Below are 26,654 nucleotides of genomic sequence, written 5' to 3'. Positions count from 1 at the left end.
TAGAGCTGCCTTTTCTAAGCCAACTGAACCAGGACCGCTCCCTCAAAATTACCAGGAATGATTACCTTTCAATGTGTTCAGCTTAAACCAGACATTAATAACACTTGGCTAGATGAACACCGTCAGTACACTGGGAAGCAGACTAACTGTGCTTCCATCACTGCACATTAAGGTTGTGACTTTCAGGCAAAATTAAAGGGGAAATTCATGGCTTCTCAAATTGTATCATCCTCCCATCAGTAAAATTAGGGCAATTAAGTATCAATGTTGTGAAATGCTCCTTATTAGGACATTAAACACACTGAATTGACAGTAACAGTTCACAAATATGGAACAGAAGATGTCATGTCCCAGACTTCGAGATACAATATATAGTATGTGATACAATACCAAAAATGTGTTATGATTTACCATAGACTAAATACCACATGGTATGCCAGCCAAAGTGCTTTAGGACACCACTGAGTACATGGGGCAGTATAAATAGCCTCCTTTAGTCAGGGAATTCCAGTCACTGCGTACCGAATTGAGGCAGCCACTTCTTGAACCATCAAGCCACCCTGTGGTCATTCGTTCCTCAGAGATACAAAGGCGACACCTCGCAGAGCAAGCCTACATTTGGCTGTCATGAAGACTTGAACTGGCATTGAGTCTCTGCATACTGGCCTGGCTCTGGGGGCTGGTCTGGACCACCCCTTCGCTGCACTGAGGGTACGCAGCCAGCCCTGCTTTCACACGTGTTCCCTGAGATTTATTACAGTGATTTATGTCATTTTGAACCATTTAAGAGAACAGCAGGGAGGGGGATGTCACAGAGCCTCTTTGATGAGGAATAAGATCTGCTTTTGCTCCCCCGCACCAACAATACTGTCACCGGTACAAAACAAGCTTACGTATACAACTCAGGATTAGACGTGAGTACAGTGATTGAGTTTAATGACTTTATAAACAACTATATAAAACAATTCTTAGAAAAATCCATGCATTTTCGGTGTAAATTTGATTTGAAATATAGAGGAAATCTATTTACAACAGTGTGCACTATAACAGTATCTTGATTTGCCTAGTTTTTTCTTTTTACCAGAAATACATTTTGGCTGCATAGAACATTTGATATTATTGCCTACATTTAAAAGAAAAAATGAAAAAACAAAACCAAAACTATGGAATAAGAAGGACTTACAAAAAAGTTCTATTTTATTTGAGATCTAACTGGAGCCTCTATTTGAAAGGAACGCTTTTTTTTTTTTTTTTTTTTTTTTTAACATTACATGATTTCAATAAAACTTTAAAGGCTTCCAATCTCACCTTTTCAAAGACATTCACAACAGAGAATAAACAATGATTAAAACAAACAAAATGACAGGGGGAGCCCAAAAAGGAAATCGCTATTAATAGTAATAGTGGAATAGTTCTCCCCCTCCTTCCAAACATGTACATTCTCAAATAGCAAATATTAGCAGTTAAGGGGGAGAAGGGGAAAAAAAAAATAATAATAATAAAAAAAAAAAAAAAAAAAAAACATTTATACAACTAACAAAAGCCTGAGTTGATGAGGAAAGTTATTAAAAAAAAAAAAAAAAAAAAAAAGCCTGAGAAAAAGCCCAAATTTACTATTTTACAATAATTTACAGTAGTACATTTTGTGGAAAAAGGGGCTTTAACTGATCACAAAAATCCTGGTTATTTTACAGTTGAAAGAAATTAAATAGTTCAAGCTTGATGCACAAAATATATATATTATATATATTAAGCTAGATGGTCACAATACACACTGTAAACGAGGTACTTTGGAAGGTGAGCCGAAGTCCTTCAGGATGTTTTGAAAAACAATCAGAAGAAACACAAAAACAGAACAAAACCCTTTATTCCATTCTAAGCAGGATTACAAGTGAAGACACATTGAATCATACTTACTGTTAAACGTCTTTAAATAAGCAAACAACCAGGTGAGTGAGAAATAAAAATCAAGAGCATGATCCAGTGTTGTGGGCGGTGGGACACAGGCAGCGCTCGGGGTTGTGTGTCCATTTAAAAAAAGCTGTCCATTTATAAAAATAAAAAACACCCTTGCTGCGACATGTGTGGAACAGCAATTACTCTTGCGTATAAAAATATCAGCACCCCTCCCCAACCCATCCCCCTCTGCCAAGATTAAGGCATTTACTGTGTTCTGTTGTGTCCATGGCTAAAGGATTGGCCGGTTCACGTCAGCTACCGTTATGTCTTGCGGCTGCACCAGGTCTGCTCCGGTGTGCTCTTGTGGTCAGACGAGTATTCGAAGGGTGACCTGGGATCATATGGGGAGCGCTGGTCCCGGGGCGAACGGGGCCCACTGCCAGATGCCCGGTGGTCCACCTGCCAGTCCGAGTGGTACCGGTAGTCACGGGAGGATTTGTGGTGGGAGTAGTCGGAGCCTGAGCGATGGTCAGAGCTGGAGCGATGGTCGGAGCTGGAGCGATGGTCAGAGTGTGACATGTGGTCGGAATGCGACCGATGGTCAGACTGCAACCGATCCTTCATGCTGTTGTCTATCCTGTGGTCCCGACTGGACCGGTGATCGTCCAGCTTTCTGTGTTTACTATCACTATAGTATCTGTCAGAAGTGAAAGCATGACAGTCAAGATCTGCAAAAACTGGACTGTCTGATACTACTTTATGTTTCTTGGGTTGTTTTGATGAGCAGAAATATAACGGAGCACGGTCTTTTTAATAATTGCTTGAGATTTTTTCAGGTATTGCCAAGTTCAAAGAGCGACAGTTTTGTCTGCGACAATCATTGAAAAATGTGATCTTCTGAAATGTAATGACAACATATTTTAACGTTATGTCCGTTACCTGCTGTCCTGCCTGTCTGATCTGTAGTGATCCCGGTGCTCCTTGCCGTTACTGAAGGACGAGTACGGTCTCTTCCTGCAGTCAGTGCCTTTCCTGTAGGGGTCCCCAGCATGTCGATCTTTACTGTGCTCATGGTAACGTGAGGACTGGTGCCTCTCTGAACTGTAGCTGTCTCTGCTGCTGTCATCGTGCTGAGAGTTCTCCTTTAGCCTCTCTGTATCTGCAACAGTCCACCACAGGGAGCAAAATGTTTGTGTGCATATACAGAATGGGGCTACCATAAGAGCTTAGTTTGAAAAAGAAATTTCTATCCGCATACCTGTGTTTTTAAAGCTGTGAGTATTTACAGTACTAGTGTTCTGGTCCGCTGCCTAAAAGAGACATTTATTAAAATCTGCCATATAGAAAATTGCAAAGATAACCAATGCCAACTAGAAGAGTCATAATATGACAAGGAAAAATATAAACATACCTGAGTGTTTTCTTGTCTTTTCTTAATTGCATGCTTATATAACTTATGCAATTTTCTTGCATCAAACTCGGTGAATTTTGAAACAAATATCCACAGATTTCTGGAAGAAATTAAAAATAAGGTAAATTGTGCAATTATGTTTATAGTACAAAAGCTCTACAAGTTGCCCTGTATTTACAAGTTTAGTGCATGATAACACACTTATTGAGGGAAAAATTACAGTAATGACTTGCTTACTTCCTCCACTGCTTTATCTGTTCAGGGTTTGAGTACTCCTTCAGACACTCTGTGATGTGGTCGCCAATCTTGATCAGACACTGGCGTGTATGCTCTAGCTGTTCCCGCTCTGACAAGCCCTTCTCCGGCCGGTCCAGCTGCTTGAGGGCTGCCTTCACTGGACGCATGCGCTCCTTGCACTGGAGAAACACACAGGAGAGGTTCTTATGATGAACTCAGGGAAACCAAATACCAAACTCAGGAGAATTGCATTAAAAACCAGAAATGTCAAGACTGGACTCACCACACTGAAGGTCTTCTGATCAAGTTCCTCTGACTCTTCAGAGATGGGTGCATTCTCCCCACTTGCAGTTATGTGGACCGGAGTGTCAGCAGGCTTCTTTGGCTTCTCCCGAGTGTCGCTTTTTGCCTCAGCAACCTGATTCGGCTGCAAATAGCAAATTATTTTAAACTGGTTTTAAGCTTAAATTAAGAAACTTCCCTGGCAAAGGACCACAACAAACATCAACACATAAGTATTTAAGTCATCTTGCATTTCTGCTGGTAGCCATTTAAACATTATATTGTATAACCAAATACTCTTTAAAAATGAACAGGATGATGTAGGAACCATTATTCCTTTAACAGACTTACCTTTTCCTCTTTGATCTCTTCCTTTCTGAGAATTGGTTCCACAGACTTGGTTTCTTTCTTTTCTTTCTGCTCTTTCTTCTCTTTCAAATCCCGAGTATCTTCCTTCTTATCCTTTTTACTCTCTTTCTTGATCTCCTTTTCTTTTACTTCCTTCTTTTCCTCGGGTTCCTTCTTCACAGCCACTTCAGCTTCTGGCTCCTCAGTTTCCTTGAGCGAACGATCCAGCTTGGCCCTTTTGCTTGGTGGTTTCACTGGGGGAGACTCCTGTAAATGTGCACAACAGTTATAACAGTTACATTTATTCATTTAGCTGATGCCTTTCTCCAAAGTTACTTACAATGTTAAGCTATTTATTTCATCAAGAGGTGGCATTCAAACCTCTGCGTCCTAGTTCAGAGGTTGTGGCTCTTACAATACTACCTTCTCTCATGTGTTTATTACACACGCCTTCCATGACAAGGAAAAAATATACATACAAATAAGCAGTATCAGAAGGTTTTACTCAACGACAAATCAAAGATGCCATTACAGAACATTTTGTGGTCATGTATTTTGCAATAATTACCTTAAGAAATAGGAAATGTAACAACAAAACAGAAAAAGGGAAGTAGTGAAAAGAAACTGAAGACAAATTAAAAGGAAAAGTCTGACTGACAAGTTATGCAGTTTAGCCCACACGTACCTTTTCATCTTCCTTTTCCTCCTCTTCATCCGAGCTGTTCTCTGATGGAGGTGGAGATGAATCGCTTTTGACCACCTCCTCCACCTTCACTGCCTTAGCCTTGTTCTTCTTGTTGTTGAGCTTCCTTTTACGGGAGCCGGCCTAAAGAAACAACCATGCCTAATTGTCAACTGGTTCCCGTCAAAGGACACTTGAAGCTGCCAAAAAGCCTCTGAAAAATCTTTAATACAATAAAAACCGACATTGCTAATGCTACAGAAATCAAATCAGCCTTTGCCAGAGACATAATTTTCTGCGGTTGACAGCACTGACAGGATAACTGGGGTCTTACCGTGCCGGCTTGCCTTTGCGCTTCCTTCTTGGCCAGATCCTTGCTCAGAAGTTTTATGAGGTAGTCAGCTCTTGTCTGCAACTGTTTTGCCTGTGGCTTCTTATCAGGGTCATCAGGCAAGAGCTAAGGTTGAATGTGAATAAAAGATTTCAGAATCACAAACAAGTATTAATAGTACCAATGTGAGTTTAAAAAACAAAAGAAAAAAACAATATTTGCTACAAACACAAAACAGTTAAGAGAGATTACATTCTCACCTTGTATGTAAGGTTAAGGTCTGGGTCCATCTTTATCATTTCCCAGCTGCCGTAACCATATTCATAAATGCCTATAAGCAGGTTGGAGTCATCCTCCTTTCCCCAGTCAACGTCAAAGTGAGCTGCCTTTGCATGACATGGGATTGTATACCTATACAAGGACACAAAATGAAGACTCAAATCCTTGATTCTGCACACTTTACTGGCCTCAAACCAACTACTTTTACTGACTGAAAGTAATTCTTTTGAATAGAAGAATGGCCATCAGCTTGAAAGCCAAGCAATTTGTACAGCATAAAGTGTTAAACAGAGGTTCACAGAGGTGTCAGTTTTTTTTTTTTTTTAATAAAACAGCTGTCCTCCACTTCCCACCCCATTCTTTGCAAACCTCTTTCTCTCCTCTGGATCAGCAGGAATGGCCTTGTGAAGTGGCGCCAACTCCTCCTCATGTGAGATCACTAGCTTTGCGTTCACCTGAACCCCTGAAATCCTGAACGTCGGTCCTTTCACTTTTCCTCGTCTGCCTCCTGGTTGTCAAGAACAAAAAAGGGGACATGAACTGGATTGTTTTTTCTTTTTCTTTTAAACTCTTCTTCATATCACCTGTCAATCACAGAGCACTTATCACATCCTTGGTGTTAACTGAGAACATGCACTGCAAGCTACCTGAGGTCCTCTCTGGTCCAGAGGGGTTCTCTCTTAAAGTTCTTACACAACCGTTGTGTACAGTCTCTGCCAACCGTTTGAGGTCATATTCGGATTTATCCACAAGCTCTGCATCCCGGGCAATGGCATCTAGCCTAAAAGCAGAGGAAATCCAAGATAAGGATCCAAACGTACATTTGAATTAAAAGCATTATTCAAAATCTATATGTAACAGTTTACCTTTCCAGTGGTCCACCAAACTTTTTGTAGCTTTTGATGAATCTGTCACAAGAAGAATAAGAAATTAAGCCATTAAGAATAAAACGGGACAATTCACATTTTTTCCACATTAAGTATGCAAGATAACTGCCAAAATTCCTTTACAGACTAACTGGAATCGAAGCATGTGATTCCTTACCTTCGTATTTCAGCATCACTGAAGCCTTTGATGTTCTCTCGTGGTATAGTTCGAGGTCTTCCTCTTTTCTTGGGGCGCTTTCGATCAGAGATAGAGTCGCTGTCTGACCCAGAGTACCTCCTGTTACGGCTTCGCCTGCCTTCATTTCCATTAAAACTTATCTAAGACAAGGGCGAGATTGTCAAACTAAACATTACAGTGCTTTCATATAATGAAAATCATAAACAGCTGAAATCTTAATCATCTTGCATTTTCAAAGAAAAATTGATTTAGTGAAAGGATATTTTATGGATAATGAACAAGCAGCTTGTACAGAAATGTCCAAATTTACTTAAGCAAAAAAAAGAAAAAAAAGAAAAAAATGAATTGTTGAAGACAAGATGACAGCAGGCTACTGAGCCAGGTTTCAGATTATTTGTAAAAAGCCAACCTGTTTGGCACAGTTTCTCATGCGGGGCAACATATAGATCTCCTCCAGCTCCTTCTGCCTCTCCTCTTCCTCCAGTCGCCTCCTCTGCTCCTCAGGGATAATTTCATCCCAGTTTTTGGAATTGCCATCAGCATCCATGTCTATTTCTTCATCCTCCATGGTAGAGAAGTTTGCCACCTGCAGGTTGGACAGACAATGAAAGGCCACTCATCTCAACATGTTACCAATTCAGCCAAACACAGAAGTTGAAAATATTGGCAGACAAAAATGGAGTGAAACTGCACCTTGAACTGTGAAAGCAGCTCTTCTCCCACTGTCGAAGGACCAGGGTCATTTTCCCTGGTCTCTGCTCTTTTCAGGATCTCATCAATATCCATCTCCTGCAATGTTATTAAAACATGCACATTTGGATACTTTAGCACAAACACGGGGAAAATGTCCCAGCAGTAATGAAATAAAAGGACTGCTTCTTTAAAAGCTTATGGAAATCATCAGCTAACAGCTTCTCTGACCTGAGGTTCTTGCTCCTCTCCTTCTTGCTCTTTGAAAAGCTCCTCAGCACCAAACTTGAGAATAGCAGAGAGCTCTTCCTTGTTGAAAGGAGTGGAACTACAAAAACAAAAATCAAATGCCATAAGAAATCAAGACAAAAAGCCTAAATGTTGATTAGTACGTGAGGTCGGTGTTTAGTTCTTCCAAACTCGTTCTGAAAGGTTAATATAGGTATACCCTGACATACAGGCTCATAGTTTAGAGATATTAAGTATAACGACCCTAGAAAAGTTGTACCCATGTTTGGTATACAGACCAACTGCTTTCAATATTACAGACTTTTTTCAGGTGTTTGAGGTAGACTTTTCCCCAAGGACATAGAAGTCATGAAAGAATGAGGCACAGACTTTTAACCAATATCTAACCTCTTCTTAATTTGCACTGTTTTTCAGCTTCTTCCGTTATAGTTCAGACGACTATTACTTTTCAATGTCTTTTTGTTCATGTACCGCTTTACATTTAAGAGGGGTCTCAACTCACCTCTTCTGGACTCGCTTGTCCCTTGATCTTCCAAGTTCTCGATAAAAGTATGTGTTTGTGATAGTTAACGTTTTATAATGGAGAAGCTTACATGCAGCTATCTGTGTGATGTATAACTTTTCATATGGTGGAATATGACAAATTGACTGTACTCTAAAATCAACATGCCTGCAAACAAATCTCCTTCTGTTAATGTAATGCACCCTTTCTATTGCTCTGAGATGTATGTCGCTTAGGGGAAAAAGTGTCTGCTAAATGAATAAATGTACTGTATGAGTCTTTCGTATTTTTACATGCATTTACTTTACAATAGTTTAGTCAAAAAAATTCTGCGCTAATTTAGTCTGTTAATTTCCTTCCTGATTATGTTTAATATGAACCTAATGTTTTTATTACTATTTCTTGAGACTGTTTTTAAATGTTTGGATGGGGCCTGTAGAAATATGTCAGCATGTCCATAGAGGCCAGGAACGCATATCCCCCCTCCGCCCATTTAAAAAAATGGGAAAGGACCTTCCGGTTTACAAACTATTGGTAAACAGTTTTTAGGAAAGAAATAGGCCTGTATAATGGGGGATACCTGTATAAAAGAAATCACTTAAGCCATGTGTTAAGTGGATGAATAAGTGATTACACACCTGGAGGGAGCAGAACCAGTGTGCAGAACAGTCTTTCCTGTTGTGTCCATTCTCTGGATCACCAGGTGGTCAAGCACCATCTTCTTCTTGGCCCTCTCAATTATCTCTTCTTCAACTGATCCCTTTGTTACCAGGCGGTATATGTTCACCTTAAGAAATATATATATATGTACATTAAAAAAAAAAAAGTGTACCACTGCGGAAAAACTACCTGCTTTCTACTCCTTACGACAATAAACCCTATATATGAATAGTTTCTAAAGGACCAAGTACTGGAAAACACAGTACCTGTCTCTTCTGCCCAATTCTGTGGGCTCTTGCTTGTGCCTGGAGATCATTCTGGGGATTCCAGTCAGAATCAAAGATGACCACTGTGTCAGCAGATGCCAAATTAATCCCAAGACCACCAGCTCTTGTGGACAGCAAGAAACAGAAATCCTAGAGAGGACACCACACCACAAGCATTACATAAGCAAAAAATGTTTAAAAAATTAGTGGAAAATAATAAAATGCATACTCCAGGTTCAACTTTAGCGTTCAGCTTTCAAACAAATTCGTGTAATGTTCCAGGACACAAAGAAACAACTTACTTCTGAGCTTTCAGCATTAAAATGATCCAAAGCCTGCTTCCTCATCTCTCCTTTAATAGAGCCATCCAACCTCTAAAGGAAAAAAGATTTAGATAACGATGCTCCTATGAAACAATAAGCTAAAGAAACAGGCACATATTTAAAAAAAGCAATAGGGTTATACCTGAAAGAGAAACTGGCGACACTTCAAGTACTCAGCCAGGATGTCCAGCATCCGCACCATCTGGGAGAAGATGAGCACACGATGGCCTCGCTCCTTGAGTCGGACCAGAAGCTTGTCCAGCAGGATCAGTTTCCCGCTGCTACGAATCAGGTGCTGAAAGGAGGTGGTATACCAAAGTTAAGGAAATTATGAAAGGTTCAGTTTCATTACTTGCCGCTGACTGTGCTTGGAAAGCAATTCAAGTGCTTTGAAACCTTTTTTTTTTTTTTTTTTTTTTAAAAACTAATAATTAGGTATATGAGAAAACTTCTCGCCATTTATGTCTTACCTGCAAGGCCTCTTGTTTGTTGTAGAACTCGTTGTCCTCAGGTGGCTTGATGAGGTAGCAGTGGTTACAGCATTTCTTCAACTCCATCATGATGTTCAGGAAGCCAGAGGTGCTCCCTTTCGTGCCTTTACTGAGAGCCTTATAGTTTCTGGTCAATATCCACCTGTTACGGGCAGCATTGTTAATTTTTACACGATATTTAATGCCCACTTACATTTTTTTTGTCTTTCATATGAGTTTTACATGGTCTCAAATAAATGCTACATTCAAGGGTAATAAAATTTACAAACTAATTTAGGGAGCTGCCACACAAGGGATTGAGAATATACACATGCATACAAACTAAAAAATGGTCAGAAGTTGAATCAAGTCAAAGTTGATTTAATCACACAAGCTCAAATGAATGATTAATTTAACTGATGATTTTCATATGCAGGAATGAGATACCTACTTATAGTACTGCTTTTGGATGGCACTCATCTCCACGCGGAGGATCTGCTCCACTTTGGCAGGCAAGGATTTCTCTACATCTTTCTTGACCCTACGGAGCAGGAAGGGCTCCAGCTCCTTGTGGAGGCTTGTGTAGCCAGAGTCTCTGCCCTTTCCATGCTCCTCCTCGAACAGCTCCCATGAGTGAAATCTAGACAGAAAATGCCACAAACACTCCATAACCAATGTTCATATTTAACTATAGATGTTTGCTGCTTTCAACAGACTGTGGGTTGTGGCATGTTGGGGAAGAGGGGCATACTTCTCAGGCATAATGAAGTGCAGCAAGGACCAGAGCTCCTTGAGGGAGTTCTGCAGGGGGGTTCCTGTGATCAGAAGCCTGTGATTGGACTTGAACTCGATCATGGTCTTGTACAGGAGCGAGTCATCATTCTTCAGCCGATGAGCTTCATCCACCCCGATGAAGGCCCAGTTCACATTACCCAAGAAAGACTATCAGAAAAGGATAAATTTATTAGAACAACCAACCTTATACTCCTCTCAGCACTTCTTTAGAAACAAATAAAACTGTGATTAACAAGTGCTTGGGGCAAAAGGTCTATGCCAGCAGGAACATTACACTGACAAGTTTTAAAAGACATATTGTGTTTCAGTGCTACATCTCTGACCCTCTGGCTGTATAATACAAGTAAAACAATTAATCAGCCCTCAGGATATATGTAAATCTGTTGTCAACCACATAAACAAGGTAACAGATTTGAAATTCACTATTGTGAATAATTTTGTATTTTCATAAGGCACTGCTTCTTGAACTGAGGCTTGTGAGGCCCCAGAAGGTTACCACATGCTTTTAGGGGGGATGCTGTGAGGGTTTTCCCAACTACAAGGAAATTTAAAAAAATACTTATACAACAAAATAGCCTATAACAGTTTCAACATATGAATGCTGTAATAAGTAACTTTGAAAACTAGCACCACCATGTGGTCATTTTAACTCCAAAGGATATTTGCATTTCTAAATAATGCCCAGTGGGCGACATTTTGCCAAGAGGACAGAAGTGGATCATGTATAAAGCCTGCAAAGTTAATGAGAATGCACTTCAAGCATTCATTATCTCTCACTGGATTGCCAAACCCAGATAATCATATACTTCAGGACACTTTTTCCTTGTCAATGTGAAATAGAAATTGTTTCACTTGTGTGGGGAAAAAAGTTCAGCAGACCAAACTACTTTGGTACCATGAAGACATTATATGCATTCAACATATACTACATACATCCACTGTCAGTCAAATGATCTAGTGACTTGATCAAGTTGCCATTCTCTCCAACTGGATGAGACCACCAATGTGGCCAGAATTGTACAGATACTGGCTTACATAAGATTTGTAAAAAGCACATTAGAAAATATTTGTGATTCCTTTTCCAAGTATGTGACCCTTGAGGAGATTTTCTCTGCTGGAAATGCATTGCGTGGGTCATGCCTGGTAGACAATGGCTTATATTCAAATTTAAATTTCTTCATTTAGCAGACACTTTTGTCCAAAGAGACGTACATCTCAGCAAAATACAATTTATGCATTACAAATTGCAAGTATTGCCCCCATACACTGTGAACACACTGTGATACAGAGACATATCCTTGTGGTAAAAACAATGCCACAAAACCTCAAGCAGGTGATGGACAAAGTGGTCCCCTAGATAAGTGCATGAAGTATAAGTGTAATGAGTTGGGGATGGAGACCCAGCAACTCATTCACCAAACAGAGTCGCTGTGGTTCAAGTCACCTTTATGACCTCAGCAGCAAGGAATTTTTGTGAGAAAATCCCAGCTAGCTATTACCTTTTTGGCAAAATAGTTTGCTGTTTAGTATACTTAGCTGATATTTTTGGCTGTTTGAATAAACTGAATGTAGAACTTTGGGAGGGGGGCACACTGTTTTGACTGAATGACAAAATTCAAGGGTGGGTCAGAAAACACTCAGTAGGGCAAACTTGTGTTAATGAAAACTTTGAAGCTGTCCCATTACTGGATTACTTTTTTCTGTCAAGGGTAGATTTATGGAGAGCGAGTGGAGCTCATCTAGATGCCCTACAGTTGGAGCTTTTCAAGCATTTCCCTGAAGCAAAGCAATTTCTGACATAGACAAATGGATCATAAATTCAAAGTCAGACAAAAATATTAACAGGCCTATTGCGTGAACTGGAAGAACTGCTGGATCTCAAGTGACTAAACTTGGAAGTAGAGGTTTGCAGAGAGAAAAGGCAAATAAGTGAATGTTTGGAGAGCCAACCATACAGCCTGGACTTTGAGAAAAGGTACATGTACAAGTGGTACACATGTATTTCATAAATAAATTATTCACTTGTTAATGTAAGTCAGCAGATGTGTATACCTTATCTTTGAGCAAAATTTCATAAGTTGTCAACAAGATATTGAATTTCAGTCGCTTGTTCTGTGAATGCATCCATTCATGTGTCCTGATCTGTAGTAAAGGGGAAGAAAAAAAGTCAACTCACTTTAAAGAAGTGTAACCTTGAATGTGCAATGAATTTATCTGAACAGACTGCACTGCCAGCAGATGCTACAGGATACAATGGTGAGCTTCTCAATGCTAAGAACTGCATGCCTCTAACTCAAGGACAACTGGCAAAACAGTTGGTAGCAGTGCATTTCAGGAGGCTCGCCTGCCAGACATTTCTGCAGCAGACATATGACTGAAGATCTCCAATAGCCCCAGGCATGTATACCATGCTTCTGCTGCTGATGTCACCCAGGTAGACCACCACATTCATCTGGGGTGCCCACAGGTGGATCTCGCGTTGCCAGGACGTGAGGGTAGACAACGGCACCACCAATAAGAAAGGTCCATACAGTTGGTGCTCGTGGAACAGGTAGTTCAGGAAGCAGATGGTCTGGATAGTCTTGCCAAGGCCCATCTCATCTGCCAGAATGCAGCTGTTTCCCCTAGTTTCAGGCACAGTGTAAAACAGAGACATGATGCAGATAGACAACCTCATGGGATCCGTATAGTCATAGGGCAAATGCAAGAGAAAAAAAATATTTTCAACAGTTTCAACTGAGAATCAACATACTTGCACCAAGAATGAGCCAACCAGTTTAAGCCATCCAGCTGGTAGTCTCTAAGCTCCAGTCCTTCTGCACCAAGGTAAGAAGGCTGCTTCTTCATGGGCTGAAACCTGGGTCTTATCTTGAGAGCCTGGTGAAATGTCACAGGATCAAACAAACTTGCACACAGAAATGACTCATCTATCCACTTAATCGTAAGGCCACTAAGATACCTTGCAGTCCCTGGAAGGGATGGTCTTCGACTGGTTCCGGCTCATGTAGTCATCAATACATTTCTGGAACTTCCTGGATATGAGAGCACCATCCTCCCAGCTGCACTCCGAGTAGGAGAGGCCCTGCCACTTACACAGGTAGTCTGGGTAACCTGCTGCAGACTTCTGATTGGAATGAGCTGCCCAGATAATATAACATGGAATTAAAATACAATGACAGCAACGTGCCAAGATGTTACCTAAATGTTTATACACATAACCACAGAAATGATAGTACCAACCAATTATTCGTTCCACAATTTGATATTGAGAGTGTAGATCATCCATTAGTTCCTGTTGACAGTTGTAGTATTCTATGTCTTCTGGAGATGCTGTTTTCAACCTGGAAAATGAATCAGACAAGAAAAGAGTCAAATAAAACTTTTAACATGTGTAACTGCATGATGTAGCTGAAATGAACTGGTGACTGAATTAAGAACGAGCCACTTCTCAAAAGCCTTAGCAAAAAAATAGAAACTGCATAATGCATTTCATATTCTTAAAGAGCGATTAAATTTTGTGAAGTTTACACTTACGGTAAATTTTCAATCCCATTACATTTTGGACATTGAAAAGTAGCTATGAACTTCTAAATGTCTGCTAAATAAATAAATGTAAAAATAAGAAATTATACTGACCTGAAGCACAGTTACTAAAAAAAACTACATCATTATTGTATATTTTAATTCCTATGTGACATTTGCTACAAAACAAACATGACAAGCAAGACAACATCCCTAAACGGGTTGTGTTTGCATGCATCCACAAAGTTATGCAAATATAAGCACCTGGCATGTGATTTCCCATTAAGATAGGAAAAAGGTCATCAATGAGCTGACATGTAGCTTCAAGTCTGTGAACATGTAAGTATTGGAGGCATCAGGCATTACTGAATGGGGTGCTGGGGTACCAGCAGTACCCACAGAAGCCTGGGAGCCATGCAGGAACAACATGAGAGCGCCTCCACACGGCCTGCTGGATCACGACCGTATCGTCATACTGTTGATACATTCTCTTTATGTATGCTTGTTTCAGAGGGAACAATTGATTGTTGCGAGGGCCTAATCAGAAGCCCTATTCCAGTGAGAAGGAGGTCTTGAGAAATTAGTGTATCCCTCAGATATAATATGATAACATGTCCACCTTATGAGAGTCCTAACTCGGCACACAACTCAGACTTTGTCCTATTTTGTCTTATGTACAAATGCGCTTTTGCCAACCAGCACCCTTTGATAACACTTCCATTTTTTCCAGCAAGCCATTACAGCTGCTTGGCACATAGTTTTCAGAGCAGTCTCTAATGCTTTTTATCAGAAAAGTACCATCCAAGAAGAACACACAAACCAAGAGAACCCTCTTCAAATCACTACAGCCATGCTGGCTTGTACCACGTAAGCTTCGAAGTTCAACGTAAACTCAGAAATCGCTGTTTGTGGGCTCAATGCATTGTTGTGTTATTGGACTATTGAAATCTGTATCCTAGTTGCAGCTGTCAAACAGTCACCACCGAAAATGGTCATTTTTGAAAGGTAGCGAAGAACAGTTGTGCAATTAGCATCTCAGAACATATCTTTACTTCAGAGCAACCAACTGTCCAAGTACCTTGTGATTCACACAAACCAAAATTGTCAACTTTACGTTTTAGCTAAATCAGAAAAATTTAAAGTCCATCAAGCCACCCAAATACTGTCAGCCTTTCTACTTCTCTCTGTAGTAATGAGCTGCAGCTGCACCCTAAAAAGGATACACCATAAAAACACATCCATGTTAATGCCAAAAATTACACTGCTTTCCTGGTATGCCTGTAAGGTCTTACCATTTCTTTCTGTCCTGCTCCTTCTTCTTGAAGTTGTCCAGCTTCTTCATGCCCTTGACATTCTGCTGCTTAAGGGTCTCCTCTGTCTCCCAAGTGTTGTGGATGTGGGACCACCCCTTCCACTTAATCAGGTATTGCGTTTCACCAGATTCTTTATTGGGGTTGAAGTTGGCATTGGGATCACCGTCTGTCTCCACAGCGTACACAGTGGTGGTGCCCCCAGTTGCTTTGGGAGATTAAAAATTAATGTTATTCTTAGCGCCTCCATACACTGGCTGCTTTCAACAGCTCATGCCATAATCAAACATACATGGAAAAGGATATTCAAAAATGCAATGAGAGAATGTTCAAAATATCAAATAGTGATAATGCACACAAATTTGTGAACAGGAAAAAAATTATTCAGTCTCCCCCAAAAAGCATAGTCTGACAAACACCTACAAATTTTACCAAAGGTGTGGCAGAGATTTGGGCTTAATATCAAGTACTAAAAATTAATGAACATGCATGCCTGTTAAACAGCAAGACATCTGCTTAAATCCTGAACAGAAGGGCCATATAAACATCTATGACCTGATCCTTCAGACTGATAAGGTTGACATGCAGCTGCTTTACCTCCTTTCCTGCCTATTCTCATGTCCATCACTTTCTCCAGAGTTTCAAACTCATCCTCTTCAGGCTGCGGAACATCCTCTCCATAGACTTCCACCAGGTCATCAGAGTCTGTCTTCATCTCCTCATCCTCTTTGTAGCTCACGTTGACAGTAGCCTGACGGCGGGGTCCAGACACTTTTTTGTCGTAATCGTCTTCCTCCTCCTCTGAAGAGGAAGACCCCGATGGCTTTTTTCTCTGAACTTTACCCTTCTTACCATTTCTGGTATTTGTCCTGAAAGTGGAGGCAAATATAACAGCACAGATGAGAGGTTTGAAATCATATGACAAGGTGGGTCCTTGTATGAAATCAGAGGCATGTCAAGTAATCAGTGAAGTTACTTGATGGTCTCCTTGCAGATACCTAGACAAATTTATTGACAAGCTCCCTATCCAGTATTACCTGATGTCAAATGAGGTCACCCTACTTAACAAAAGGTAATAAAACCAGCCTTGTTGAAAACCTAAAGATAGGAACAAATTTCCCAGAGCAGAGTGGCATTTCCTCACTCTTGTAAAAAAACATTAGGTCTTCACAATGGGACAATGGACCAGAACAATGTTTTCTGAAAACAAGATGGAAGTACTCTGGAAACAACTTAGCGTCAGATTATCAAGTTTCAAAAGCCTTTTTTCCAACTGCAGTTAACCTCATGCAGAGCAGATAAGCAAACATACCTGTTAGGTGGTTTTCTGCTTTTCACTTTGTGACTCGGCTCATAGTCCGACACAGTCTCATCTGTGTTTTCTGCCTCGTCTGAGGATTCTGAACCGGAATCACTTCCAGAGTCAGAACTGGAACCAGATTCAGATCCAGAATCAGATCCAGACCCTGATCTAGAAATGCAGAACCAAAACTGTCAGCAACTGACATTCAAGCATTTAAAGTGAAAGTTAATGCAAGCATTCACATGGGGTATGATAAAGACATGCAATTCAAAATGCTTAAAGCAGTGAAAAATGCCATGCGAGCGAATGAATATAAATTCTCAGTTAAATCACTGAACTCACTCATTGCGTTTTCTTTTCCTTTTTGTTTGACTGGACGAGTCAGAGTCCTCACTGCTTGAGGTATCCTTGAAGAGCAAATAGCACGAAATGAACGAAGATTAAGTTAAGCAGCCATTAACATTAATAAAATTACCTCATAATCATTAGATTCTCAAGGTAACAGATGTCAAAAAAGACATTTTACAGACACTATACCAAACAAAAGCAACCCTCTAAATTAAAATAAATGGTCATTCGTATAAAAAATACATGTGTGTAAAACAAACTGCAACATCTCAAGAATGTTATAATGGGCTTACACGATTATGTTCACTCAGGCAAGTAATTGTGGGTTATACTTATTCCAGTCATTTAAGTGTACTTACATTTGAACACATTTTGCAATATACAACACATTTAGTATGTTTGTCCTATAAACTCTATTGATTTATTTACTGTGCTAAAGTACCCACAGAGGTTAAATTAACATTGTGAAGGCATTTACTGAGCAATCAGCCATGTTTTACCATGGCTAGGCTAAACCACCTCAACATAGAGCATTCAGGCCACTGATTAACAGCCATCCACTTAAACCAGAATCATTGCTCAATGCTTCTGCTGTATGTTCTGAGGGTAAATTCCTAGCTTAGAAGTCTGAAGCAAGTGGTAATTTCAAAGTGGCAAGGCAGTGGCTATTGACTGGCCGACAAATCTCCATACCTCATCTGAGTCGCTGTTGGATGAGCTGTCCTGCTGCACTTGTTGCTGCTGGTTCTGCTGCTGCAGTTGGAGCTGCTGCTTCCTGAGCATCGCCGACTGTTGCACAGCCAGAATACTTGGGTTTGACTTCCAGAACTGCCAAAGGGAAGCAGGAAAAACAGGCTAAGCTTTCAATTCAGACATAGTTAGCAATAACTAGATACGGATTTATTAATGACAATGATAATCCTGCCAGAAGACTTTTAAACATTTATTCATGCTCCAGTCTAAAAATATAAATAAGTAACTGGAACCGCAGAACATTTTTGTTAAACTTTCAGACAAACCTCTAATTATCCTTACACCAATTACAACTTTCTATGAAAAGTATGTCGCTTTGGAGGAAAGCATCTGCTAAACTAATAAATGTAAACTGTAGCAGCACACAGTTTTCCTTTTCCTACAAATGCATAATGAGAGAAAAGTTAGCTGTTCACCTCTGCTCCATCAATCTTGGGTGGCTTGAGCTCCAGCTGCTTTTTCTCCTTGGACTTCTCAGAGTCTGAATCTGACTGGCTGCCTGAGTCTGAACCGCTTCCTGAGTCACTGCTCCCTGATTGGCTGCTGCTGTTGCTGCTGCTGCTGCTGCTAGAGCTTGAGCCTGAGCCAGACCCAGAGCCAGAGCCAGAACCGGACTCATCATCGGAATTACTGCGAACACACAAAAACCTTTCATATTGAAGGTTCAAAGGACACAAGTCATTTTACAGGAAACAAATCATTTTAACATGACAATGTGGCTTCTGGCTGGGCTATGATGGATGGCATTTCCACAATAATGCCTATTAACTTCAGGCATGTAGACACCTGTGTTTAACCTTTCATAACATTTCATTTTTAAATTCATGATTGTTCAAAAAACATACAAAACAAAGAACTGAAATGTATGGTGATCATAAAATATTCTCCAATAACCATTTAAGGCTGCAAGCCTAGTTTCACTTTTGTTTTCTCTGAAAACATTTATCTTAAAAGACATTCAGCTACAAACAGCAGAAACACCGTATCACAGGGAGCACAAGTTGTTTAATGAATAGATCAATATCACACCAAGTCATCTGTGTACTCATTTGTGAAATTAACACTTACTCTATCAAAGTTTAGAACATTATTACAGATCTGAGTATTACTCACTTTGTCTGAATAAAATACTACCATTTGATACAGCTACGAAAAATGGGTTTCATTAAATAAAGTCAACCATATCCAATACAATAAAAACTGTTTTGTAAACATAAGGGGAAAGCTAAGAGTAACAAAGGACAGGAAACACCTAAGGATGGTACGCAATAAAGATAAACCTTTAGAGGTTTACAAGGCAAGTGTAGTATATATTTTGTGTGAAGTTTCGGGACAGTTTCAGCTTCTGCCCAGAAGTACGGCAGTCAGCAGCATATGCACATTCACACCGTTTAGTCCTACTGAAGCAGAATACAAAGCTGAAAAACAGTCCATCTGGAGAAGATAACTTTTTCACAAATCTTTGTGCTAATATCTGGGAGCTGTAGTATTAGAGAATAGATGGCTAACTCAGTCTTTTCTATCTCCAGCATCTACTGCTTGGTTATACATAGACTGAAAAGTATGAGTATAGCATGGCAACCTGGGCAATGCCTGGATGGGCTGAATTGGGCTATTGTGTTTTCATACAGCAGCGACCTCAGACAGAGTTAAAACGAAGCAACCGACAAATATTCTACATCTCTGCGAACTGCTGAAAAAGAACTGGGAAGACATGGATGCTGGTTTCCTGCTGAAACTTGTCTGAATATCTCATGAAAAAACACTACCTTTCAGGTGGTGAACTCAATCCTTTGACTTGTACTGTAACTGCAGGGAATTGCAGTTTAAGTTTACACACTATCTGTTAAAAGAAAGACCCAGAATTATACTCTCAGTTGGGGGGGGAGCAAAGTAACCTACCTAAAGGCACAGTCATTTCAACATATGATTGAAATCGAACCCAGCTCAGAATCATACCCTAACAAGCATTCTGGGACTGGCAATTTCACTCCAAAGTCATCAAATTCTCCAGACCCAGGCAGGGGGGTCTGCTGATTCCTCAGCTAAAGACACATCAATTAGCAACTACTTGACAGGAGACTGTCTGCTTTTCTGAGGTCATTGCTGTATGAAAACATGATTCGCAATTTTAAACGCTGGTGGCTACAATGGTATGCATATTATGTCAGCAGCAAAGACAGACAATCACGGAGAAAATGTTTGTTTAAAATATGCCAACATTAATACAGCATAAGAAAAGCCAAACGGAACAGTTCAAAAAAGACCATGCAGTGTACAATATGCAAAGCCATGTTTGTATAGCCTTGTAGCCAGAAAGAATGTACACATCAATGAATAAATATAATATCCTACAGCACACTACTGTATCAATGATACAAGTCAGCTCCTGGACTGAACAAACAAGACTTTGGCTCCACTCAGAATTCAGACAGTATGGATATAGTGTAGGATAAACCAGATTTTTGGGTGCTTTCTTTTCATTGAAAATTTGCTAACATTTTGACTCAAGTCACTTAAACAGCCATAAATATACATGTGCCATAGGTTACATGTGGAGCTAATGAATTCACAGAATGTGGCTGAAGGGCTATGAAAATAATTTAAAACCTCGTTACCTTGATTGTGCACTACTGTTGCTCACGCTTTCGTCTTCACTGTGTCCATCCATTTCAAAGGAAACAAGGTCTTAAAACAATCGATCCAGTCCGCTTGATTAAGTGCTGGTGCCAATGCACGCAAATGCCCTTTATTCTGTGTAGTTCACCTACAAAAAAGAACAAGTCAAAATTTATAGTCATTGCTCATTTTTCTGCATTGATGTTAACATTTATTTTGCTTACATTTTATGGTTGGAAAGATCTTTAAATTTTATGGGGTATTCAAAGTGCATTGTGGTCACATTTTGTCAAAAATCTGTCTTTGGTTATAAAGCGGCTATTGCTTTTAATAAAAGCTGCTAACGTCAACCACCTTGTAAAATACAACTTTTTGAGACTGGAACAGGTATACTGATTACTTTCAGTGCCTACATGTGTGCACCAACCAATACTACTCTATGACATGTAAAATAGCTTTACTTAGTAATGAATACAGGTGCATCAATGGTCAGAGCTGTTGCCTTGCAGCTGAAGACTCAAGTTCCAATCCTACCTCCTGCTACAGTACCCTTGAGTTAGGTATTTACACTGAATTACCCCAGGAAAGTTTAGTCCGTGGTATAAATAAATAAATAATGGATAAATAATTAAAATTAGATTTTTTTTTTTTTTTACTAACGTCAGGCTATAAGATGTTTTAGGAAAAAAGCATCAAATAAATAAGTAAACTCATTAGTGTGCCTTGCACCTTTCCACTCCCTCCTGACTATAAAACCCAGTGTTCCTCAGTCCTGGCCTGGAGCCTGTTTCTAACTGCATCTAAACACTTAATTGAACTAATTGTTTTCCTAATTGGGATCATAAATCTTGCTTTTACAGCACTACGGCTGTAAAGATATAAAAAGAGCTGGCCCACCCAAACAACTGTTTACCCCCTTGGATGAGCACTGGGACATCCAATATAACTGACTGCCAAACAAGTTTACAAGAAACCACTCATCCCAGGTATCCCCTTGATGGTAAAACTAAAAATTCAGTAGGAACTACCTTTAACATGCTCTTGTCTTTGCTTTGAATATAAATTTTACTCAGAATGTAAGTATACACTTACCCCAGTTTGGGAGCCGAAATGATAACATTCTCAAAAACCAGGGTCTAAATTATAATTACTCTGAATGGGAAAACTGTCACCCAGAGTGCAATAAATATACAAAGTTTCTAATTCATGACTAGACAAATTAAAACACCACACAACCTAATACGGCAGGATTAGTACCTCTCAAAGAACACAGCATATCATCAGCAAAAACAATGAGAATCACTATGAACATTAACTAAGACTACAGCTACAGCATGTCAAAAGAAGATTAGATGCCAATGCAGATTAAGAAAAATTAAAAACTGCAAAAGGACCACACAATGACCATTTTTGAAGTCCAAGCTGGCATTACATGTATTTAGCACTTGGTGGTACCAAAGAAAGTCCTTTTTGCACAGAGACTTACTCCATTCAGAAGAGTAAAGGTCACAAACTGGTTCTTCCTCAATGATGAGTACTCAGGATTTCAACAACTACTAGCACAGTACCAATACACAAACACTACTGGAACCAAGGTGAGGATCTGAGTGGAGATACTGAATAGCACAATTTCACTGTAGCATCTTTGAACTGCAATACCCAAAATGTGGATGTTGCACAACATGCAGCCAAAATGGGAGTAGATTTCAGTTAAATTTTGCAAAATGACTCCCACTGTCCTTTGCTTTCAACAATGTCAATTTCTCAGAAATTAGAAATATGAATGATAAAAGGTTAAACAAATCAAGCAACACACCAATAAAAAGCTGGAAAGACCCTGACACAAATGAAGACAATGTCATATGTACCATGCCACTGAATACAAACTAAACATTTTATGAACTCACTTGTGATTTAGCATTTTTCTATACCTTATAGTTCTTTTACAATGAGATAATAAATAAGTTGGTTACTACTACAGCCTCCAGCTGCCTCTGAATGCATTACCTTAGTTTGATAATCAAATAGGCCATTTGGGAGTCTTGTTTTTCAAGTTAGGAATTACCATTTGCCATCATTGCTGAAAAAAATGCAAAACCATGGACAGATGAGCCCCGCTTACACACCCAGAACACGAGGAGACCCAAAAAAGCCAATCCAGGTCAGACCAATTTCAAGTACAAGTTAAGGCCTTTGAACGATAGTGAGAAAACAGCTTAGTACTTCACTAAAGGGAACCAAAAACATAAAAATTGAAACACTTGTCTTCTCCATTCACAGCTTATCTAAATATAGCATAGGGATATGATTATGCACCATTAAAATATAAAACCCAGAAAATGAAACTTACAAAATTACACAGCCTAAAACAAATGACGGAATTCACACTTCAGAAACAGATAAATGCTTTTTTCCCCCCATTTGCAAGGTAATTTATTACATAGTGGGAGCAGAAGCCATGCATTTCATCAACTATTCTTTAATTAAAGTGAAAACATCTGTGCATGAATATTTACTGCATTTTTACCACATACCAGTAGCAGACCATTAGCATTCTACCCCTGAATACAGACAAAGAAAACTCCAACTTGATATACTGGAAATGTGTATGTATGCAGTGTCTATTTTATCACAGCCAAGAGACTAAATTGCTTATTATATAATTTGTCTTGATCAAAGTCTATAATTTAATGTTCCCCAAAACACATTAAAGACATTTCCAGGCCCTAAGCACCTTATTAGCCCCCCTCATTAAACTGGCTGGTATTGCACCACTGGAAGCACAAGCAAGTCTCAAAGCAGTACAATGAAGGACAAGACATACCCAAACCCTTGCATACATACCAATGATTACTATACCAGGATAAATTTGTGAACAGAAAAACAAATATGCACCCTTCAGACTTTTAATTTATTTTCCAGAAATATTGCCGATTGCTTTAGAATAACATTTCCAAATGTGACTGGAATACAGGGTGTCAGTGCTGAAACAGACTATAAAACTAACTCCCGGATCTAAAGGACTAGGGTACAGGTAAGAGGTCAAAAGGAGAATTCCACAAAACATGAACTTTGCCAGCTGTGCAAACGAACTCTACATCTGTACCTGCACCAGCTGTGTAGGCAGCACTGGGCTCAGAAGTGAACAGAGCGTCTCTGGGGACCCCAGTGTTTCACATCTGAAATATTTCACTTGGAATAATCCAATAGCACCCAGCAATGAACACCAGAAGAAACATGGCACAAAGGAGACTGACTTGCTCAACTGTACAGCATGAACAATACATTTAATCCTTACAAATTTCTACAGAAGAGTGGGATGAGCGACTTGCTTCAGATTATGCACGTTTCCACTTGTAAGAACACAAAAAGCAGAAAATGAGTAATCACTTTCCCTCAGTGGAAGGGAAATCTTTAAATGTTACACAAAATCCTTCCTTGGGCACCAGGACAGCTAGGATAACCCAGCTGTGACAGATTAAAAATGTGAACAGACTGCTAAAAATTTAGAGTGGGATCTCAACACCAAAGAATGTAAGCATATTTATACATTTGATTTAAAAATGGCACTGAAAGGGGATCTCTCCGAAGTCAGATTCTGCAGTACCGTGCATATTTGAAATAAAAGACAGGTTAGAATACATATTATGTAAAGTTTTTTCACAAGATCCTCTTAAGAAACTTTACCAGGTCAATGGACAGAGTATTTAAATAAAAAAAAAAAAAAAAAACCATCTAAAATTTCCTGAGTTATCTAAATAATCGTAAATCATAGGCAGCAGTAGAGGGCCTGGTGTCCTGAGGATGATTTTGACAATTAATAATCACAAGGAAATATTAGAATAATATCATAAACATATCACCAGTTTTTTAGCTTTAGGTCTGCTTGCAGAGAGCGAGCAAAACAAAAGAGCCTCAGACATCCCAAAAAACGCACAGGTTTTCATGCGGTAAACAAACAGTAAAAAAAAAAAAAAAAAAAAAAAAAAAAAAACGTTTTGCTGATGAGCAGAACAACCGGTAGCGCGATGGTTCAGTTTGTTCTCTCTGTACTCAACTGGGTGAAACATCATCATGTGCACCAAACGCTCTCAAAACAATATTTACCGCTTACTTTTTTCTTCCAATTCAAACGTCAACTGGGAACGAGACTTTAAGTGAGTATTCTACCATTTAGCGGGTCATTTCTTTTAAAAATGTGCATTCATGTGAAAAAAATTTAAAATAAATGGATGCTTGCGTAATTTACACACAGTATCCACCAGCCAACTGCAACTGATGCAGAGAGTAAATGTAAGTGAACTACAGTCCTGCTCATGTTATCATTTGAAGAAAAAAAAAAAAAAGAGCGAGTTAATATCAAAATGCATTTTATAACCACCGCAAAAAATACTGAAAGTGGAGAAGACGTGCGGCCGAACCTGAGGCGAAGTGCAAAGTGGGACACATCACCCGAACAGCGCGTACTCTGCCACACACAGGACTTTACCTCCCCCCCCCGGCTGGAAAAGCGATGTTTCAGAAGAAACACGATACTTCTCCCTTTTACGCGCAATTATATTTCCATTCATGTCGAAGTGCGCCTCGGGTCGCCGATGCGCGGCTCGCGCTCAGCTCGAGAATTCTCACCGACTGTCAGTGCGACACGCGACTCTCGCGCCAACTCCAGACGAACTCCAGCCGCGCAGTTCCGCGCGCCGCAAAACCGCCGGTTACCACGGATACCGTAAATCGACCGTGTTTCAAATGTTTCCAGAGATGCCGCGCGCGCGCCACACCGTTTCCAGCACCCCGTCGGGGATTCCATGTGAAACTGAGGCCCGGTCGGTCCGTAACTCGCACTTCATTGTCAGCGAACAAGTCCAGACAGCTGATCCAAAACAACAGCCTTGAGCCCCGAGCGGCCCGGCCCGCGGCCTGCTCCGCCCCGCACTTTCCTGGATAGCGATGCCCGATGCGACCGCCTCTGTCCCGGCGCCTCTCATGACCCAATCTCCCGCACTCCTGTGTCGCACGACCGTGCGGCCGCGGCGTATCCTGGGACCAGCCGCCCTGCAGCCCCAGAATCACCCCAAAACGTCATTCTCTGCACCCTTCAACAGGGGTCTCTGGGACCCATTATCTCATTAGTACCAGATCAGAAGTAAACTGCTCCCGCCGATTTTATTTTAAAACATCACCGAGGCTCCATTTCATCCAAGTCACCAATTCGATCCGATCCATACCTTTCAGCCATTCCGATTCCCTCTCTTTTCCCACACACACCGGCTAGATCGTCATGATCATCATGACTCGTCTGGACAGTCGAGTCGTCGACCCGTCCCAAGCTGCTCGGTAGCAAAGTGCCTTCCAATCACTTCTCCTATTTGTATTTACTTCGTCTAAAAGTTGGTGCTGAACACACTTCTGGATACTCGGATCCCCGTTTCGTCCTGACGACCCATCTCTCTTAACACACACAGACATACTGACTGTTTACAGCGCGCGCACGGTGACGGCGAGCCCTCCATTCCCGCACTCAGCACTGTCCGGCAGTACAGAGCTAGCCTAGCTGGTGTGCTAACCCCATAGCCTCCTGGCATGTTAGCAGCTAGCGGTCGTGCTCCAGGGTAACCGACTGCTTCTAGACTAAAGCCCAAGGGAGCTGAGAACGGCTCACAATAGTAAGTTACACTTAGTCTGACAGACCGGCCTGTGGGCCAAGTAAAACTATCTGCGGCCTCCCATTGTACAGATACCTGGCTCCTGTGAGCTTTCAGTCTTCCTCCGTCACCGTCCGACTTCGGAGCTCCTCTTTTGTAGCTAGCGGGATAGCTAACTGTTTTTTTCTTTGCTAGCAGCTAGGCTAGGCTAGGCTAGGCTAGCTGCCGCGCCGAGATGCGCCAAAACAACCCGGCTCGACTGAGAGGCCAAGCTTCCTCAGTTTAATCCTTCAGAATAAGCGCAGATGTTCGAGTTTATAATCTTTTCTCCGATTCTGACGCACGGTCACAGTATTTTCAAAAATATGTAGGTAGCAGGTTGTAGGCAGTTCAGCTGCGGGTTCTTTCACTGCCGGCCTCCGCCATGACGCCTCGAGCCTCTCACACTCCAACGAGCCCGAGCGTGGAAACCCCGGGCTGTGACGTCACAGCAACGCAAGCGCTTCTGCTCGAAGTGACACAAACAGAAGCCGCTGGGCGGAATGGAGGAGAGGGGGGGCGAATAGAAAGGGATTGTGGGTAATCAGTCAGTCACTGCGCGACCGGAAAAAGGGGGAAGCAGAGCTCGTCTCAGGAAGCACTTGAAGACACTTTCAGTGCTGCATTGC

General features: G+C 40.6%; 1 protein-coding gene across 1 annotated transcript; it reads right to left on the bottom strand.

Moving 5' to 3' along the window:
• Positions 1 to 1,596: 1,596 nt before the first annotated feature.
• On the bottom strand, positions 1,597 to 26,422 carry chd1 (chromodomain helicase DNA binding protein 1). Its single transcript, XM_018744885.2, has 37 exons — positions 26,083 to 26,422; positions 20,344 to 20,492; positions 18,142 to 18,355; positions 17,666 to 17,800; positions 16,967 to 17,031; positions 16,634 to 16,792; positions 15,919 to 16,190; positions 15,304 to 15,529; positions 13,730 to 13,830; positions 13,449 to 13,627; positions 13,242 to 13,366; positions 12,897 to 13,113; positions 12,542 to 12,631; positions 10,446 to 10,636; positions 10,146 to 10,334; positions 9,695 to 9,857; positions 9,367 to 9,519; positions 9,204 to 9,275; positions 8,902 to 9,051; positions 8,614 to 8,762; positions 7,456 to 7,552; positions 7,228 to 7,323; positions 6,944 to 7,120; positions 6,514 to 6,674; positions 6,336 to 6,377; positions 6,117 to 6,250; positions 5,839 to 5,977; positions 5,451 to 5,601; positions 5,194 to 5,316; positions 4,863 to 5,003; positions 4,181 to 4,444; positions 3,831 to 3,974; positions 3,548 to 3,726; positions 3,311 to 3,410; positions 3,158 to 3,209; positions 2,839 to 3,058; positions 1,597 to 2,596 (listed from the first exon to the last, which is right to left on the bottom strand). The coding sequence occupies exons 2-37, from the start codon at positions 20,394 to 20,396 to the stop codon at positions 2,221 to 2,223; spliced, it is 5,499 nt and encodes a 1,832-aa protein (XP_018600401.1). The 5' UTR covers positions 20,397 to 20,492; positions 26,083 to 26,422; the 3' UTR covers positions 1,597 to 2,220.
• Between the last annotated feature and the right edge of the window lie 232 nt (positions 26,423 to 26,654).

This window comes from Scleropages formosus, chromosome 6 (assembly GCF_900964775.1).
Source record: "Scleropages formosus chromosome 6, fSclFor1.1, whole genome shotgun sequence".
In the NCBI taxonomy this organism is placed as follows: Eukaryota; Metazoa; Chordata; class Actinopteri; order Osteoglossiformes; family Osteoglossidae; genus Scleropages; species Scleropages formosus.
Note: the sequence above shows the minus strand (reverse complement) of the source record. Positions and strands in the feature narration are given on the sequence as shown.